The 18,875-nt window shown below is 41.2% G+C and overlaps 1 protein-coding gene across 5 annotated transcripts in view; it reads left to right on the top strand.

Annotated features, from left to right (window-relative positions):
* Positions 1–18,875, top strand: part of gramd4a (GRAM domain containing 4a) — a 44,933-nt gene that overhangs the window by 1,921 nt on the left and 24,137 nt on the right. For 4 of the 5 annotated variants that reach the window (XM_035147255.2, XM_035147254.2, XM_035147257.2 and 1 more), the window contains exons 2-3: positions 6,727–6,940; positions 11,003–11,123. In XM_035147255.2, the coding sequence (XP_035003146.1) occupies positions 6,727–6,940; positions 11,003–11,123 (335 nt within the window). Of the gene's footprint in view, positions 1–6,726; positions 6,941–10,508; positions 10,776–11,002; positions 11,124–18,875 lie in introns of those variants that run through there. The other variant, XM_035147259.2, reaches the window with a different exon arrangement.

Here is an 18,875-nt window from a genome sequence, read left to right on the forward strand (position 1 = left end):
GGAAAACCCCAAAGTGCTTTGAGTTTATACGTCATGTCCTGCCTCCTGCTTGCTCTACCCCCGACTCTGGCTTCAGCAGACTTTAAAATTTAGTTTCTACAGTTTAAATGCCAATAGAGATAAGTCACATGACTTATAATGTGAAAAACACAATCTGACGAGTAGCATTTAAAAGCTACACTGACCAAAACACAGGCATGATGTTGCCTTTGGAAAATGCAATACCATAACTGACTTTTATTTTGGTTCACTCAACAACACGCTGCCCAGAGGGTTGCATTAGTGGGCTAGATAAAAGCCAGCGCATTCTTCTCGTTTCTACCCTTTCTTTATTTCTTTTTTTCTCCAAATTTGTTTACTGACTCCACTTGCACATGTTTCTCTGCTGTTGTTTAGCCTCCGACTACAAACAGAGTGTAATGGGTCTAATTAAAGTCCATCAAATCTGCACTCTCCTCCCTTCCTCCTGCTCCATCCCCAGGGCTGACATCAAATAGAAAAGAAGTGGCATGATGAAAACATTTACAGGAACAATGTGCGTCAAGCTTAGGATCGTGCTCCAGCTTAATAAGAACGTGAATCATCTGAGCTGATTTGTACTTGTCAGAATTTGGGCAGTTTTGTGGGAGAAGTGATACAATAATTACTGCTTTAAAAAAAAAAAGTGAATCTTTTTGTTCTGGCACCAGGCAGCGTTCGTGACCCTCTGTCATCTGTCACTTCATTATGATTGTGTTAAAATGAACTGGGGGAAGGTTGCAGCTGTTCATTGTAATATTTTGGTTAGTGCTGACAGATGAGATGTTTAAGGGTGGTCGTGTTAACCTCCCTTTTTTTGTCTCTGAGTGCCTTTAAAAGATTCAAGTAGAGATAAGCTCCACAGGTGACTGTCTTCCTATCCTGAGCCTAGTTTCTGCAGAAATTAAGCACCATAGCTGATGATGATAATGATGAGGACAACTTGGTTTTTACGCAGCACATTTTCCTGAGGGCACCTGTAAAAGGAAACAAGCTTGGCATCAGCTACCTCAAGCGGAAACACTACACTGTGGCATTTCCACCTAACAAGTAGTTATTGTCAAACTCTCTCTCATTGTGAAATGGAACCTGACTGCCTAATGTCCCAGAAAATGCACTTTCACAGAAAGAGGCCTACTTGTGCGAGTGCTCCGGCCTCTATTGTATTCAACAGTATGTGCCTGTTTGAGTGCATCCACTCCCAGGTCATGTGACTATGTCATGCCAGCATACTCCGAGGTGATGGAGAGATAGCAATGCTCCTGGATAGATATTCAAGTCTTGGTGTGTTGGTGTAGCTGAGGACATGTAGGTTTGCTAGACAACCATTTGGTCCAAATAATAAATCAAGGTAGGAAAGGACCTGACCTTTTTATATAAAGTCTATGGACCTGATGGAGACCCCAGTCTGGATCGAAACTTTGTTTAATTACATTTCCTGTGGCACGGGGTGGCATAAGTCTCTTTTTTTTGTTTTTTGTTTAAGCACATAATAAATCAAACAAATTGATACTGAGATTAAAACATCTAAAAGGTCTCTGACTCAGTTGAGCAAATATCTCTGCCAAGACCCAAAAGTCTGCTTAAATTCAGCATCAAATGCATCATGTTGGGACATAGTTCTAAAAGTATTGATTGCTACTGTACTCTACCCTACCACCTTATGAAACCACATCAGCTTAGACGGAGTCAGATTTTAAGTTTTATTTAGTTTTGGGTTTCTCACCAACTCATAGATATTAGTCCTCTAAATATTCCTGATTGTCTTTGAGCCCAATGAATGAATAAAAGTTACAATGTTAAAGAAAGTGATAAAAAAAATTATAAAAACATTCCTGGACCCTCCCTTGTCTGGATCCGTTCTAAAATTGAATGGGTTCTTTCTTGGCCTATGCCCCATCCGTCCACCAAGTTTTGTGAAAGTTTGTTGTGTAGACTTTGCGTAAACCTGCTGACAAACCAGAAAAAAGACAGGTTCTTGTGATTGTGATCTGTGTAGTGTGGTGAGGCTGCTTAGCCAGAATTACCGAGACTTTGCAGTGCGATGTTAGGATCACTCTAACATCTCTAAGAGATTCACTCTTGAACTCAATTCAACAGATTAATGTTTCTCTTATGTTATAATGCTTAATATTTCAGTCCCGGTTGACTTGGCAACATGCACGACTGTATTGTTTTTTTTACACACAGTTTAGATGAATGCTTGCTGTTTGTGCAAACAACAGGGACAATTGGTACATTGCGTTTGCTGCAGCCTCTTCACAAAAGTAATCCCATGTTTTTGACAGCTGAACGTAAATGTAATGCAACAGTAGTGGGATGTTACGCAGCTGTGATACAGTGTTGAGAGTGAACAGTGAGGCTGATGCCGCTGAGATAAAATCATGCTGGATTACATAAATGCATTGTATCCCGTGAAGGCTGTTTGAACTCAACTCAGCTCAGCAATGACAGGCACTGTAACTATCAATGAAAACAAAATATAGAGGTAATGACTGAATTTATCTAAGTAAATGACTTTTAGAAAACCTCTGCTTACCCTTACCATAAACCAAAGGAGTATAACTTATTTAATCGTATTTTATTTACTTCTTGTATCTTGAAATGTTTCCCCAAACAGTGGAGATTTTAATGTTTCTTTAATGGTAGTTTTTCATTAAATATTAATCATAGAAAATGCTGATTGTTTTCCCGATCCATCAGTTGGTCCAGCCGAAAGAAATGAAGACAATAAACATACACACTTCCCCATAGGACATGGTAATTGTGGGTATTATTGTGGGTTCCTCTAATGGTGGTGTGCTGCACCACTGTGGGTGTTTATTGTGTTTTCAGTCCTGGTTTAAGATTCGCCACACCCCTACATGAGACCTCTCTGTTATTCTGTAATAAAACTGAAAAACACTAATGTAGGGTAAAAGGCACGGAACTCTCCCTCCCCCTCCAACACCCTGAGATGCATGTATGACTGTGATTGGCTGTTTCTATGAGTGGGACCTGTTTGACCAAGAGTAACCTCCAGATACTACAGGTCATTAGCAGAAGATTTACTCACACACGCACACACAGTATATTCACTTGTGTAGGGGCTTGTAAAGCTACTCACCCTTGACTAATGTATGCTGTTATTAACAACCTCTCTGAGCCTTGGTGTATGTGTTGCTACAATGTTATTTTTGTGTCATATATCCGTGTGTGTGTGTGTGTGTGTTGTGTGTGTGTTTGTGTTTGTGTGCGTTTGTGTGCGTATCTTTCCATTTCTTGTTATATTTTATAAGTGCACTGTGAGCCTCTCCCCCAGCCGGTGTAAGCAGTGACTTACGATTAGGTAAAAGGTGGATGGAGGCGTCTTTGTGCTTGTACTCAGCCGAGCAAATGACTCACGATGGTTGTTTGTGTGTGTTCCCCAGAGTAACATTCACAGTGATCAGACCTTGAGCTGGAGCGTCTTTCTCCTCCTCCTCTTTCATTTCTGAACAAAATGTGGTTGCAACAGAACTGGAGAAGGAAATCTTTTAAAAGGAAATGAATAAGAAATGGTGTAATGATATTAGCACTTATTGCAGATTAACAGATTTTCAATATAACTCTGAGGTTGTTTTTGAACTAGTGTACTGTACGTACATCAGATGCTGTGTTATGGGTAGATTTCATAGTAAGCAAGTGACTGACTGAGCTGTTGCATGCAGCAGGCTGTAAGTGGATGTTGGTAGTTATTGTGAGAACATATTTCACAGTTGCAGGTGGCCTGACGTGAGGGGGTTAAGCGTTATTAACCTGCCACTCGCCATGTTTCCACTCACCCCCTCTGGGAGGAAATATCAACCCACCAGTCACCTCTGCAATTTCCACTTACCTGAGCCCATGATGTTGGTTGGTTGTTCCTGTGTGAAAATCCAATATCTCAACTTATTGTTGCCTGTGTGCCTGTTTGTCTACTTGTCTGAGAATCCAGTTTAGTGCCTTTCAGTGAGAATGTGTGGAGTCTAGAGATGCGAGGAAATTGGAATTGACAAACCGTTTGTAGACAAATTGAGTTTGCACAGATAATGTCACGTTCTGCCCAGTTAATAAGGGTACTAACAATGCTACTGAAATAAGCAAGTAAATTATTAATCTGTGCATGTTTCCCCTTAAAATGTTTGTCTCCGTTTATTGTGTGGGTACATAATTAACATGTAAGAGTAATTTATTTGATCAAAGTGCAATAGCAAATTATAACGGACATGTTTTGGCATTTTAATTATTTTTGCAGCTGTGATTTTCCTGTATCAGTTATTTGAAAATTTGCTTTGTTTTAACTAAAATCATTCCCTTATATGATTTCTCTATATTTGTGAATTGTGTTTAGATATTCATCAACAAGCTTCTGGCAAACTACTTGTTGGACCTTTGACCTCTCGTCTCTGCAGAATTGGTAGCGTTTAACCAAACCGTATGGACCGAGGACAGAACTTTGCGAAGGCCATCACAAGAGCTTAATTTTCTCTTAGTGAAGACTCTCCAAATCCATTTGTGATGTTTCTTTAGGGTCATTATCCTACTGGACCACCCAGATGAATCCAAGATGTAAAGAGCATCTGTGCTGCTGTCTCCGTATAATAGTTGTTTTCATTATTGATTAATCTTTCAATCATTTCCACAGGGTTCACAGATCTCTTTTGTACGCTATCATTGTAGATCTGAGTGGAAAAGCATTGGGGGGGTTACAGGAATTATGGGCCGTGTTACCAGGTGATTCAGCATTTACTTTAGTAAAGCTCCGATCCAAATTTGGATCACCTCGTAAATCCCATAACACCTGCCATCTCTTGCTTTTTCCTCTTAGGATGTTCACTGATCTCAAGGCCTCTGTGGTCCAAATGTCAGGAGTAGGTCATTGCAAGATGAAACGTCAGTCCCTGTGTCTGTGAAATGACAGAACATTTTATAAATGCTTGTTATAATTTCATTTAGCCAAAGGTAGTGTATTCGTACATCTTGTTTTGTGTGACACAGTCAAAAATCTCTATATCCAATTTACTTTCATGTATCAACACAACATTTTTTACATTTTCACATTTGAGAAGCTAGAACCATTAAATGTTTGGTCTCTTTGCTCAAAGAAATTGCTGAAATGTCAAGTTACCCACTGTGGTAAATCATTATTATATTTATGAGAATTGACAGTGGCGACGTACACTTCCCCCACATTAACACAAAAAGAAAGTGAGTGGGTGACTTTACTTTCATTTCTTTATTTAGCCCAAACAACCCCTAAATGTATGCGTAGTCATTGAGAAAACTACGCCTGTGGGTGTTGGCATTTAGACAGCTAACTTGCTAAACAACAGTTTCTTGAAACCGAGTGAGTCAGCAACGTAGAATAGCAGTCATTCAATCAGTCATTCAGAGAAAACAGTCTGACAGTTTATCGGTCAGACAACCTTCCTGGCAGCCTGACAGTTTGTCATCCGGTCAAACAGATTAGGTAATCTCTAAGGATTACAACTAGAAGAACTACACTTAATCTCTTCCCAAATGACAAACCCCAGCAGTCCAAAACAACGCAGTCATGTTTACTAGACGTGCTGAGGCTCCCTGGTCAGCTGCTGGAAAGCGTGATGGATCATTGTGAGAACGTTTTTGACATATTGCATTGAATCGGATCAGGAAGGACCCCATAGAGGAGGAGTACTACGGGCCAATCTCACTGTTTTGTTCAGTCAGCAGCACTTTTTATTCAAAGAGGAAAGTCAACAATTACTAAATGGGAACTAAATGATGGATGGATTCATTAGGAATGTATGTATAAATGTATGTTGTGATATTTATTTGACACAGTAATTTTTTATTTTAAATTTTCTATATTGGGACAATCTGGGTCCCAGCCGGCAACAAGCGTTAAATGATAGCAGTGACCAGCCTGTGATAAGTTTGCCAGTAACAGTTTGCAGGTTAGCACCTGTTGTGGTTTAATAGTGGAACCAATTTCAACTTACCTATAATGATTAGTGGCACCCTTTTACTATATTGGAGTATTAATGAGGTTACAAATACCATCTCTATTTAGTTGCTATCAATGGGATTCATTTTTACTGCAGAGGGAAGCCTCTGCTGCTGAATGCAGCAGAGATGCTGCAGTAGCTTGAGTTGTGTGGCTCTATGTGCGATGACACAAACAGCATTCCTGATCTGTCATCATTACATCTTGGCCTTCAATACTTTTTAAAAAATAAATAAAACAACCATTAAGCTTTTCACATGTCTCCAGCACTGCCACTGGTCCTGCTGTGAAAATCGAATCAATAAGTGAGATGTGCAGATCTGCTGTTTGAAAGGATGGAGGAGTGAAAGGATGTGGTTATTATGGGTCTAACGTGGTTACTGGTTCCATCTTCCTGTGTAGGCTGTAGGGGAGAGCAAAAACTAGGTTAGAGCACCGACGCTTATGAAAGGTTTGAGGTGGGATGCAAGGCGCGGTTTTTGTGTTGCGCATTTCAACAAGGCAATTCACACGGCCTTACGTTGAAATATAAAAGGCATCAAGACAAAATGTATTACAAATTAAAAAGAAAAAATGGAGAATTAAACAAATAGATAAACTGAGAAGAGATTACAAGGGTAAAAATTCATAGCAATTATTTGATTTTAATGAAAGGCCGAAAATAGACCCGCAGTTCTCTGGCAAAATAAGTTGTATACAAACTGTGTTTTTTGTCCCTGCAGGGTTGCCGTCCACCATGTTAAGGTAAAGCCCAGGTGCGCGGTGTTGACCATGCTAAAGCGCCTGGACAAGATCCGCTTCCGAGGCCCCAGGACGAGAGACGAGTTTCCGGACTTGGCGGAGTCGCCACCCGCCTCTGACAACGAATGTAGCGATGACATGCAGGTGAAGCCCAGGGCAGCTTTACGGGACACGGAGGACCTCCTGCGAGACCCTGTGAGTACTCGCTTTGAATGCATTTGTATGAATGGGTGTGTTTGGGTGGGGCTTTTTTCCTATGGCCACATGCACTTGGTCACATTTGAGGGAGGAAGAAGAAAAGTTAATTGTTTCATTTCCTCTGCTTTCTTTTGCTTTTGCAATCTTGTTCTGTCATTTTATCCATCGCCATGTCACCCTCCTCTTTGTAGTAGTCTGTTATCTTGTTTTTTTGTCAAACATTTATACAATTAGCCATGTGTTGCTCAGTCAAGCACACATAAATACAATAATATTATAATATAATAATGTTTTACAAAAATGTCAATTATTCATTCTGAAAAAGGATCTGACCTCTGTGTGACTCATCATCGTTTTCAGAGTAACATAAAAAACTGAAGCGAGGAGAATGTGCAGTAAGCCTCTGTTTCACCTTACTGATGTTTCACTGAATGAATTGTGGAAGTGTGATTCTAGCTTGATTCTCGAGTGTGATGTAGCTTTAATCTAAGCTACATTTTCTCTCTTTATACTTTGTGCCATTGAGCTGAAGAGAAGAGGGAAATGATGGATGGAAGGCTTGTTATGATATGGAAGAGATGACAGCGATAACAAATTTCCAATGGTGGCAACCAGCTGCAGACATGAACAGAAATAGCAGTGGTGAGATGAACAGATATTGCATAGCAGGAAGGGAATGAAAAATAGAGGGAGGGAACAGATGAAAGCAGGGAAAGTGATAAAGGGCGCTAGAGGACAGGAGTGTATCCTCAGACGAGTGGACTCTGATGTCTAGAAGGGAGGAGATGGACAGGATGGAGAGGAAATGCTTAGAAAAGACGATCCAGATAACGTTTTCTGATATTTCCTCCACCCGCGCTTGATACTATTCATATTTCATGAAATCCGCAGCTTGCTCTCGTACTCGTTGATGACTACAGACGGCAGCGTTGTCGTCATCATCATGCACATGCAATGAGAGGGAGACACCAGAGTCAAAAAACACAGTTTCATCGTTCCTCTTCAAAAAGACAACTGATGCAACCTTTGTATTTGTGGGTTTTCCTGCACTCTGTTGAAATCTGCTCAAGCCCTGCTGTCAATTCAGTGGTACTGAGTTGAAATAGACAAATACACCTTTAAACCACAAAAGGATCAAATTAAACTGCAGATTTTTTATTTTGTTTTAAAGCAGGATATATTGATGTTGTGATCTGCAGACTATGGGCATGTGACACGCGCGTCTGCATTTGCACGTATGCACTTGAGTTTTCCTCTGTCCACCAGAGTGACTGTGAGCTGGTGTTTGTATGTCTGTATGTGCACTGGTGTTTGGCTGCATGATTACCAGCCCACCGGGAAAGCATCGCCCACATAACGGCAGTGATGAGTCACACTCTGAAGCCCCAAAATAGACCAAGCTAGCTGTTATCCCTGCTGGGAAACAAACACACACACACGTACACATGCACACACAAAGCATGCTGTTGCATTCAGTATCTCAGAGCTGCCACTGCTTTGGTGGGGATTTCATCTTTCCTGCATATTGCCCTTCATAGATCCCCGGTCCCTCATAGTAGATGGATGGGCCTTTATAGTCCCACTCATCCTAATTCGATGTCTATCTCTCCTGTAGCCAGATCACATGACCTGGGTCCTAAGCTCACCTTCATTACCTCATCTGTTAACAAGAGGACACGCTGTGCCCTTGGGCTGCAGAAACATGAAGTGAGACTTTATGACAAACTAGCTTGTGTCATCCATACTAAGTAGGTAGAATGTCATCAAGCAGATGGTGTTCAGTCCTTGCACAAGCGACTGCACACGACCTGCATCACTTTCCCTGCTGATCAGATGGCTCCCTCACTGCGTCTGACTATCTAAATTATATTTAAAGAATACAGTGTTCTGTTGCAGGTCAAGACAACGAAACATACTCAACACATTAATTTCATCAATATATATGAAGAAAGGTGTGTGGTTTCACAGACGGGAAAAAAATTGAAAGTAGAAAGGACAACTGAGATAATTTCATCTGTCAAGTTGAGTGTAACCGTATAATTATCTGTTACACTCTCAGCATTTTCTTCCATCAGCGGACGATTTATCATCATCTCTTCTGGCTTGATTTATGTTTTTTTCTCAATAAATCCCTCATTGATTTGACAGCATGTGTCATAAAGGCCTAATATTTAGAGATTATAGTCACAGATATTTTTCTTTTACCTCAACTGCTCTTTTCTTTTTCTTTTAAAGCAGTTGCCAGCTCATCTCACAAAATGCACATTCAACTATTGGTATGCTTGGGACGGGCCAGATGTCTTCCTTAATTGTTACTTATTGTATATCGCTGATCAAAACTGTAGACAACAACACTGTCGCCCTTGGAGAAGGTCTCCTGAGATATTTGTGTTTACGTGCAGAACAAGGTCTTGAAAATAACACCTTACCACAGGTTACGTGGTGTACCTTCAATTTAGATTCGCAGTCCTGTTGCAGAAAATGTTTCTGGCAACATCTGTCCACCTCTGTTCCACACCACACAGACGAGATTCCTTTCTTGCTCACTGACCTTATGTGCACTTTCAAATGATTGGAGGATGACTGAGTGCAGTAGTTGTTAATCTCTGATGCGTGACAAATTTCATTAAAAATATTTGCTTAAAAAATGGTGTTAAAATAGTCGTAGAAGAGACGGTGCTTTTCAACCAGCAGGACAATGTCTCATTCCTCCACGCTCATGAACGAGTGAGAGGGGGAACACTATAATTAATCAGCCGATAATCGCCCTGGGTGACGTCATGGCTTGACCTACTTTTGAGGACGAGGACGCTCTGACTGATTATAAAATTAGGCACATGAAGTTGTGCTGATTCGGCATTTAGTCAAATACAAAGCTGTCAAAATTCAAACCAAAGACCAGAGTAGAGCGCCCACTCCATTTCTGCCTCTTTCGCTTTCTTTTTCGTTTCATCCCACTGTCTCCACTCAATTCTCACAAACTGTCGCTGTCCCCTTTCTCTTTTCCATGACACACTTCCAGAAGAGGCTCTCGTTTGTTTTCTTTATTCTGAGACACTCTCCATCTCTCCATCCCGGCTGCCTTGTATGTTTCTGGCTCCTTCTCAAAACACTTATTCTTTCTGAGGTCACTTCCAGGTTTGTGCTCTCTCTCTCTCTCTTTCTACATCTCTCCCTCTCTCTTTCTTGCAGAGAGCACATCAGCTAAAGGTATTGCAGTATTCAGACACACACACCATGCTGGTTACAGGCTGGGAGAAGCTGCTGCAGCGTGTGTGTGTGTGTGTGTGTGTGTGTGTGTGTGTGTGTGTGTGTGTGTGTGTGTGTGTGTGTGTGTGTGTGTGTGTGTGTGTGTGTGTGTGTGTGTGTGTGTGTGTGTGTGTGTGTGTGTGTGTGTGTGTGTGTGTGTGTGTGTGTGTGTGTGTGTGTGTGCGCGCCTCTTAAAGGACCCTTGCTCTTGCCGAGCACTGATGCTGCTCAACCTGCAGAGCTCATCATCCTGCTAACACTGCCACCTCTCCTCTCGTTCTCTCCTCTTTTCTCCCCCCTCCGTTATCCACTCACCCCTAATACCTCACACTTTCTCCCTCGTTCCCCTCTTCTCTCACGCGGTCGTCATCTCTCATCCGTTTGACTTTCACTCTGTTCACCTACACACACGTTGTGCTGCTAGCTGTGTGTTTGTGTCCGTGCGAAAGCCCTTAGTCAGGGGTGTGTGAGTCATCAGTGTTGCTGTTGTCGGAAGAGAGGGAATATCCTCTTTTTTTCTTTTTTTTTTCTCCTCCTCTGATCTCACTCCTGCTGGACCTAAACTGGGAGAGGAAACATTACCGTGAGTCAAGCGCAGGGCTCAAGTGTGTGCCTGCGTGCATGTGTGTTAGATCAGCTGGGATATTCCTGCTTGTGCTTGCAATTCTATAACCAAACATGTTTTTCTTTCTTCTCTGTTTGTGAATGCAACCGTTTGTGTGTGCGCATGGGTCCATGTATGTGTGTATGTGTGTTTGTGCTCTATGCATAAATGTGTATGTGTGTGTGTGTGCATGTGTGCGTGTACAGGCAGGTTCAGGGTCTCCCACCATGGCTGCGGCCATCCAGGAGTTCCAGAGGTCAGAGTCAGACCGACTGAATGAAGTCAAAGGTCACCTGGAAATTGCCTTACTGGAGAAACATTTCTTACGTGAGTACGCACACACACACACACACACACAGATGCAGTTTCCATATCTTTGTGGTTGACACACATGTGGCCAAACATGCTAAAAAGACATGTTAGTGTCCCTGTTGTTGCAGTGGAGGGTCAGTAGAGTGTCTCAGGATTGCCTGTTTAGTATATAGACCAAATGTTTCGAGTCTGTGTTGTCCGGTGGAGTTTTTCGATTTCCCAGTGTGTCTAAGTTTGGTGAAAGATTGTCGCTTTCTACAGAGCGACCCTGGTTAGCTCCCAGAGAGAGGCCTTGATCTTGTGTCATTCAGCTCCTTGTTATAATCAACACATAGATGGTGAGCAAGAAATCAACAGAATGAGGAAAAAGTCAGAGTTATAACGATGCTGCCTCTTTCTACTTCTTATCTACAGTTGCTTTCCCATACAATTTATTCTACTCTTAAATAGTGAATGAAGGAAGCCTTTCTCTCATAGATGAAAAGATCCAGTTAAACTGGGTTGTCGCTGAAATGAAACTCTCTCCCTGACATGCCGGCACTTCCTGGTGTTTATCGAACTGTAAGCATCTCGTGATATCAGTCTGCTTTGTGGTTTCACAGTTTTGCAGGAGATGGGTTTTGTGCTTTGCTCTTGGTTGCCGTGTGCAGCTTGACTAACAAAAAACTCAAAAGGCTTTAATTTGTCTTCTTTGTTCTAGTGCAAACATTGTCAGTCAAAAGCTTAAATTCAAGTGTTTTATTCTATTATCTTTCAAGCGAAGGGTTTTTAAAAGTCAACACAGAAAGCTGCATGGACTTAGCTTATCTAATCTGATGTTTACAATTGGCAATGAAGACAGTAACATCCTGTTTTGGTAGTTGTAGGTTAGCAACCCTGAAATTGCAGAGGAAGAGTAATGGAAGCAAGCAGCTGCTGAGCATATGTTCATCAATTTAACATGTTTCACCAGAGACGACTCACTGTGAGGGGAAGCATCCATGAAGCAGCACTGCATCTTCAATTACCCCACAAACCTTACTGTTTATTCATTTGCTTTTTCTTTAATGCATATCATAATGTCTACAGGGACGGTGATGGCAAAACAATCATACCAATTTATTAACATAAATTAGGATGATGCCAACATAATGTAACATAATATAATAGCCAGATTACTTTACACTTACTTACTTTACTGAAATATATATTTTCTATAAAAAGAAAATTTATGAAACTCTTTCTGAGCTTTTTAAAAATAGATTTACATCTTCAATAGGAACCCGAGGCCTTGGTGCCCAGTGTCAAAGAAACGGATGATAATTGATTTTGTACTGAAAATGATATTTGTTTGAAATTAGAAAAATAATAATACCATCCTTAAACTCACTTTTACACAGAGCTTTTAACTTCATCCAAATTAACACTGATATTCATGCTGACCAGTACAAGGAGTAAATATTTAGAATCCCGCCCCTACTTAAGACCAGGACTGACACTGTATAATCAACAGTGACCACCTGAAGAACTCCTATGGTTCAACAACCCATTGAAACATAGTACTACATTTGCAAGTACCACATAGAGGCAGTTGAATTTGAAACCAACCACCAATCCTAATGGTAAGAAAGAACTTTTACACTTAAAAGATTTCCAGCTTCCTGTAGCAAAATGATGGCACCGCTGTGAATCTGCTGTGTTACATTTTCAGTGTAGTTTCAGGGTGTACTTGTCAATACTTGCAAAGTGAATGTAACTGTATAATGACAGAGATAAACTGAGGGTTGAAGATGTGATGGATTATCTGTCGCTGGTGAGGGAACAAATGGGTGATGCAGAGGCAGGGAGAAAAGAGGGGAAACGAACTGTATGATGCTCATCCCGAGTCCACCCCCTCAACCCACACACATTTCCAGTGCAGCACGTTTTCAGCCGTGTGGTGTGTAGAGTGTATGTGAAAGAGAATACCTCAGGCTATGTCCTCCCTCATAATGCCTGTGCCTGAGCTAAAAGGGCTGAATCCATTGTCACATTGTCAGGCAGCTAGCTAGACTAGACCCTCCTTCCTTCCTGTTTGCCCTTTCCTTGCCTCCTCCCGTCTTTCTTCCCTCCCACCTTTTTCTTTTAAAGAATTCCTCCAGGGATCTCTTTGCCTTTTTCCCTCCATCCCGCTGAGCCGCTCTTTCAGAATTTGCCCGCCATTCTCTCCTCCTCGTCTCTGGATCAGTCTCGACGCTCCCTCTCCTCATTTATCCTCTTCTCCTCTCTTTTTTCGTTCGTTTGATTTCCCTTTCCCTTTATGCTCCCTCTGCGTCAGACACAGTATCCGGAGGTTCCTCTAAGATCTGACAAACACATGTGTTTGCACACAAAGCAGGTGAAACGGCTGCGACCGTTTCATGAGCTCAAAGAGTTACGAAGAGAAATGTCATAGCGTTAACTAAGATGGCAGCCGCTTGGCATTTTCTTAGGGGATGAACCTTAATACACTTTGCCTTCTGTTGGTGATGGGGAAAGGGTAGTAGCACCTCTGGGTAATTCTTTTTTTTCTTTTCACATTATCTCGAGCTTTTTGTGTTTTTTTTTGTTTTTTTTGCTCCCTGTGATTTCTTGTAGCCGCCTGATGCTTCACCCTGACCATCTCATTTTCTGCTTATCAATTTCTCTTATGCCTCTCAATCTCCTGTCCAATCTCTGCCCGGTGCAATCGTACTTCAGGGAACACTGAAGCATGAAAACCCATTAGCACCTAATGGAGTCCTAAGCTCCCTGCCCTGCACTCTAGTTACTGTGTATTCTATTTCTACCATTTTCCTTTGCACTGGCACTGTGCTTTGTGTAGTCATCGTGTAAGAAAAGCGTGGGCTGCCGAGTACAGTACAGAGTACAGCTGACTTCGGAACGACCTACACAAGTGTGCATTCATCGTGTCCTTAGTCATGTGTTGAGATCAGATGAACACAGACTTAAACACTCATATACAGTTGGTCATTAGCTAGAGTTAATGAGATTATTGGGGGGAAACAAAAGATTCCTTGTTGCAAAACTTAACGAGTTTATGTGTTGTGTAATGGGTTTATCTGGTAATATAGGAACACAACATACCATTACATGAGAGCTAAATAGTTTGCTCGAAGGATGTAATGTAGAACCACAGTGTCTGACTTAAAGGGTAATTCTGCTTTATTTCAGCCTGGCACATTTACCACAATTGTGGCTGTTGCATTATGGTTAACAACGTTTGCCCTTACCACCTCGACTGTAACGACCCTGGGAAATTGGTGCTTGCACAAAACAGCATGAAGAGATAAATGTGATTCTTCTTTCGTGACTGAAAATATACACAGAAAGGAGTCATCTGGATCGGCCATCATCCTGCATCTACAAATACATACACCCGAACGTTGTCACATCAAATGTCACATTCTATGATGAAACATATCTTTTACTCTCGGCTAGCATAGTCATTTCAGCCCACAGCAGTTGCAGGAGTATAACCAGATGCTTGTGTTTATTCCTTCTGGGACAAACATGTGGTCTCTCCCACAGCATTTTATGTGTTGTGATTGTTTTTTCTTATCACCTGGAAGAACTGAGCTTTTGGCCAGCCAGTAATAATTTTCTCCGGTAGATTTTGGGAAGGTAAAATAATGTATTCTTGTTAAACTGCTGGGGACATCAATTGTCAAATCAATGTCAATTTCTGGAATCATAAGCTCCATTTCTCTGCAGCAAAGGTTTACTTCCGTACAACTTTGGAACCGCCGTGTTGTTTTTCTGCCTCTATCTCCTCTTCCATTTGAGATGCATATATCTCACCCATCAAAGGGAAGTAGTCTATGGTTTTCAGTTTAAAACAGAAGTGCTTAACGTGTAGATTCCTACAAGTTAAGTACTTCTGTTTTTATCTTCAGTCATTGTTATTACATGAATTTCTTGTTCACTTAAAGTGAACTGAGTTGAGGCCTTTTCTCTCTCTCTCTCTTTCTGTCTCTCTCTCTCTCTCTCTCCCTCCCTCCCTCCCTCTGACTTATATCTTTTTGCTGCCTGAAATAAAGCTGGGGCCCACGCATATGCTAAAACAAGCACACTGCTTAAGTATATAGTCTCCTGCCTTCACAGGAGGCGTGACTTTCCATTCCAGATGGTGCGTGAGTGTTTGTGTCTCTATTTGTGTGTGTTTGGTGTGAATACACTGACCCATGTCTTTTCTTTTGGCTTCTGTTGTGATTGTCCCATGCTATTCCGAAGGCTCTTTATTGGTTAATTTGTAACCATGAACGTGAGCGCACATAGAAGGAGCCTAAAACACACACACACCACACACACACACACACACACACACACACACACACACACACACACACACACACACACACACACACACACACACACACACACGGTAGTGATTCCCTTCTGCCATGTTGCGCTTGTGCCTCCTTCCTGTCTTCTCTTTTCGGTTCCCCTGGTTCTCATCTATTCCCTTCCTCTAATCTACTCCCTTCAGTCATTTCTCTTTTCTCCCTGGGTCGTGAGTATGCACACACACATCCCATAACAAACTATTCTCATTAGTTTAAAGGGCCAGCAGTGTGCGCTCTTTCTTATTTTCTTCATTATGAATTCATGCATAAATATTGATATTCACCTCAATTTACCTTGTTCAAATGAATTGTTGCAGGCATTTGTCTGTGAGTGTTGGTTTAATCAAATCATTAAAAGCTGAATTTATTACATACCCTTGTTGTTGTAAGTTGGTTTGCGATACAATTTAACTTAAGAAATTACATTTGGAAAATTTCTTCAGGAGCTTTGTTCTGGTCACACATGCAGGATAATCCGCAGACGTAGAGAGAGAACTGCAGCTCCTGATAAACTGTCTGCAGTGAGGTATGGGGATTATCCTCTGAAACTGTTCTGTGTCAGCTGGTCTTTGTCATGTTACTGTGAGAACTGTAAGTGTGGCGTGTAGATCAATTTCATTATGTTGCAAGCTGGAATACATGCAAATGTTACTATGTTCTTGAAATTTACCAGTGGGATTAAAGTGAGGTTGAATTCAACCTGGTGCTTAAGTTGTGTTGGAGACAGTAATGGCTGTATTTCACTTACGGTTGAACAATATAAATGTGCTAGTAGTACATGTGTACATAGTGTTTCTACACTATTTTACTGACACTATTTTTTCTGTTCACGTTCACATGAAAAGCAAACCGTTCTCATCAGGCAAGCAAACCTCAGATTAACACTGGCCCTGCTCTTTATGAATGCACTGTGTGTTGTCATCCCCCTGCTCCCCCAACCGATAAGCTCCAAAAGTGAATCATCTGGATATACCCTCCCAAGTAATATTCGCACCAAGATTGGGGAAGTCCTGTCATGTGTAGTTGAGTTATTTTGTACACACAGACAGGGGGTGAAAACAATATCCTGGCTATGCTGGTGCTCAGTGTAATAATCATTCAGTCAAACATCCCTCGATTATATGCCGACTGCTGCTTCATCGTCTGTTATACAAACCTGCAGAGCTTTGACAGGTCGGAGCTTTATAGCAGCGGCCACAGAAGACACAGAAATGTAAATTATGCAAGTGTTTTACCATAAAAACTGGTGTGTGTGTGTGTGTGTGTGTGTGTGTGTGTGTGTGTGTGTGTGTGTGTGTGTGTGTGTGTGTGTGTGTGTGTGTGTGTGTGTGTGTGTGTGTGTGTGTGTGTGTGTGTGTGTGTGTGTGTGAGTAAATGACCACGTTTTTTTAATTGTATTTTTGTGAGCCTCTCAGTTTGCGTATACTCCACACCAACATTTATAATAGGCACTCTGAGAACAGTTTCCTTTAGAGATAACCCTGTGATAGTTCAGTCATAATTAAAGTAAAGTCAGAGGGATAGATGACTAGAATCTGTACCGTGGGTAACACAGCAGACTTCAAGTGCTTAGTTTTATCTGCTTCCTTTCTCTTTCTCCCCTGCATTTATTCGTATTCTCTTTCATTTCTATCTCTAAACTACACTGCCTTTCTTCCTTTGTCCTTGTGGTTTCTTTTTAATTTTTTCTCGCTTACTTTTTATTCTTGGCTTATTGTTGTTACCTCTAGCTTATTCTGTTAAGTTTATTTTACTACACTGCTAACCTCATTTGTACCTAGAGCTTGGGAGGCAAAAAGATAATCACACAGATGCACAGTCTGACATTGTCTTTATAATAGCCAGTCTCTCCCTTAATTGTGGTCTATTGGTTTTACTGCTACTAGTTCTGTGACATTTGAAAGAACTAATTGTGTGTGTGTGTGTGTGTGTGTGTGTGTGTGTGTGTGTGTGTGTGTGTGTGTGTGTGTGTGTGTGTGTGTGTGTGTGTGTGTGTGTGTGTGTGTGTGTGTGTGTGTGTGTGTGTGTGTGTGTGTGGCAATTCTGTTTGAGGTCGTGTGTTGAAGGTCAGTGCGAGGGATCAGGCCACGCTCAGTACTCTACAGTGACTGGCTGATCAATAGTGTCCTAGCTGCTGTCCTACTTCATACTGCAGAGGGGAACACACACACACACACACCAACAAGCACAACCAAAAGCTAATGGATTCAGAGATGAGCTACAATAGGGCTGTAATGCAAACCTTCTTTCACAATACCCTCTGGTACTGTGTAAACCCACTGGTAGTGGGAAGCCACCCAGAATAATAATTTCTGTGGCATATTTCAAACTGAAATAAGTAAGTGTCTCGTTCCCTACTGACATAAAAAAATCGTGTGTTAGGAATTCTGAGCTATGCCTACTTACTAGAGTGGTCCAGGCAGGTTGGACAAAAACTTTGAAATGATAATCGCATTAGGGTCGTGTTTGGTGATATTGGCTGGGGCTATCTACTTGATTATTTTAAACTGCGTGTGCCTCTAATCAGGGAAACATTGAGCTCTGGTCAGGTTCAGTCACAAAAAAACAAAAATGCCTTTTGGGTGCAGGTCGTGCTCGGTTAACTTTTCTTTGGGGGTTGGACAGAAAACTGCAGCCCGAGCCGCACTTCATATACCGATAGTCTGGACTATGGGTTTAAGTAGAGTTGGAAGTTTAGACCTCTCTGCTATCACGTTAGCAACTTTTCAAACTCTCTCAATTGCATCAGTATTCAAGTTTTACCAATGACTCAGTGGATATATGTATTTTTTGGATCAAATCAACCCTTTTTTCAAAATGGTTGAGCTAATCTAAAATATTTCCTGGCTACTGCAGAAGTAACCTTTGGGACCTGTTTGGGAAAGAAACTAATATCGGTCTTTGTAATGTATGTTGTTTACAATTTTCTTCACAATTTGATGATGTTAAAAAAAATTCTGCTGTCAGCCTGAATAGACCATTTTCACAGCAGCCATTTTGAAATGAAATAGTAGGTAAACACAAGTGTTGCTAATCACATTATTTCAGCTTGTGCTCCATTTAGATAGAACCTCAATCAATGTGATTAGTTACACTTGTGTTTACCTAATAATTCATGTCAAAATGGCTGCCGTGAATATATGGATATTGTAGCAGCCCTGAAAACATCTTGCTATGCTCCAACCATGTCTGCATTTGTTAGTTATCTGCCATAGGATATGTAGCAACAATGCTGATTACGTGAGATGAATACTAAGAAACGATACTGAACAAGCTTATTAATGCATTAATTTAAAAGTACAATACGAAAGAAATTTATTTCAGTACTGGGTGTAATTATGACTTGGGTACTGGAGAATACGTCTGCAGTGAAGAATGGAAGCAACTGAAAATTCATTTTTTTATTCTTTGAGCTAATTATCTG

This window comes from Hippoglossus stenolepis, chromosome 22, assembly GCF_022539355.2.
Source record: "Hippoglossus stenolepis isolate QCI-W04-F060 chromosome 22, HSTE1.2, whole genome shotgun sequence".
Taxonomy (NCBI): domain Eukaryota; kingdom Metazoa; phylum Chordata; class Actinopteri; order Pleuronectiformes; family Pleuronectidae; genus Hippoglossus; species Hippoglossus stenolepis.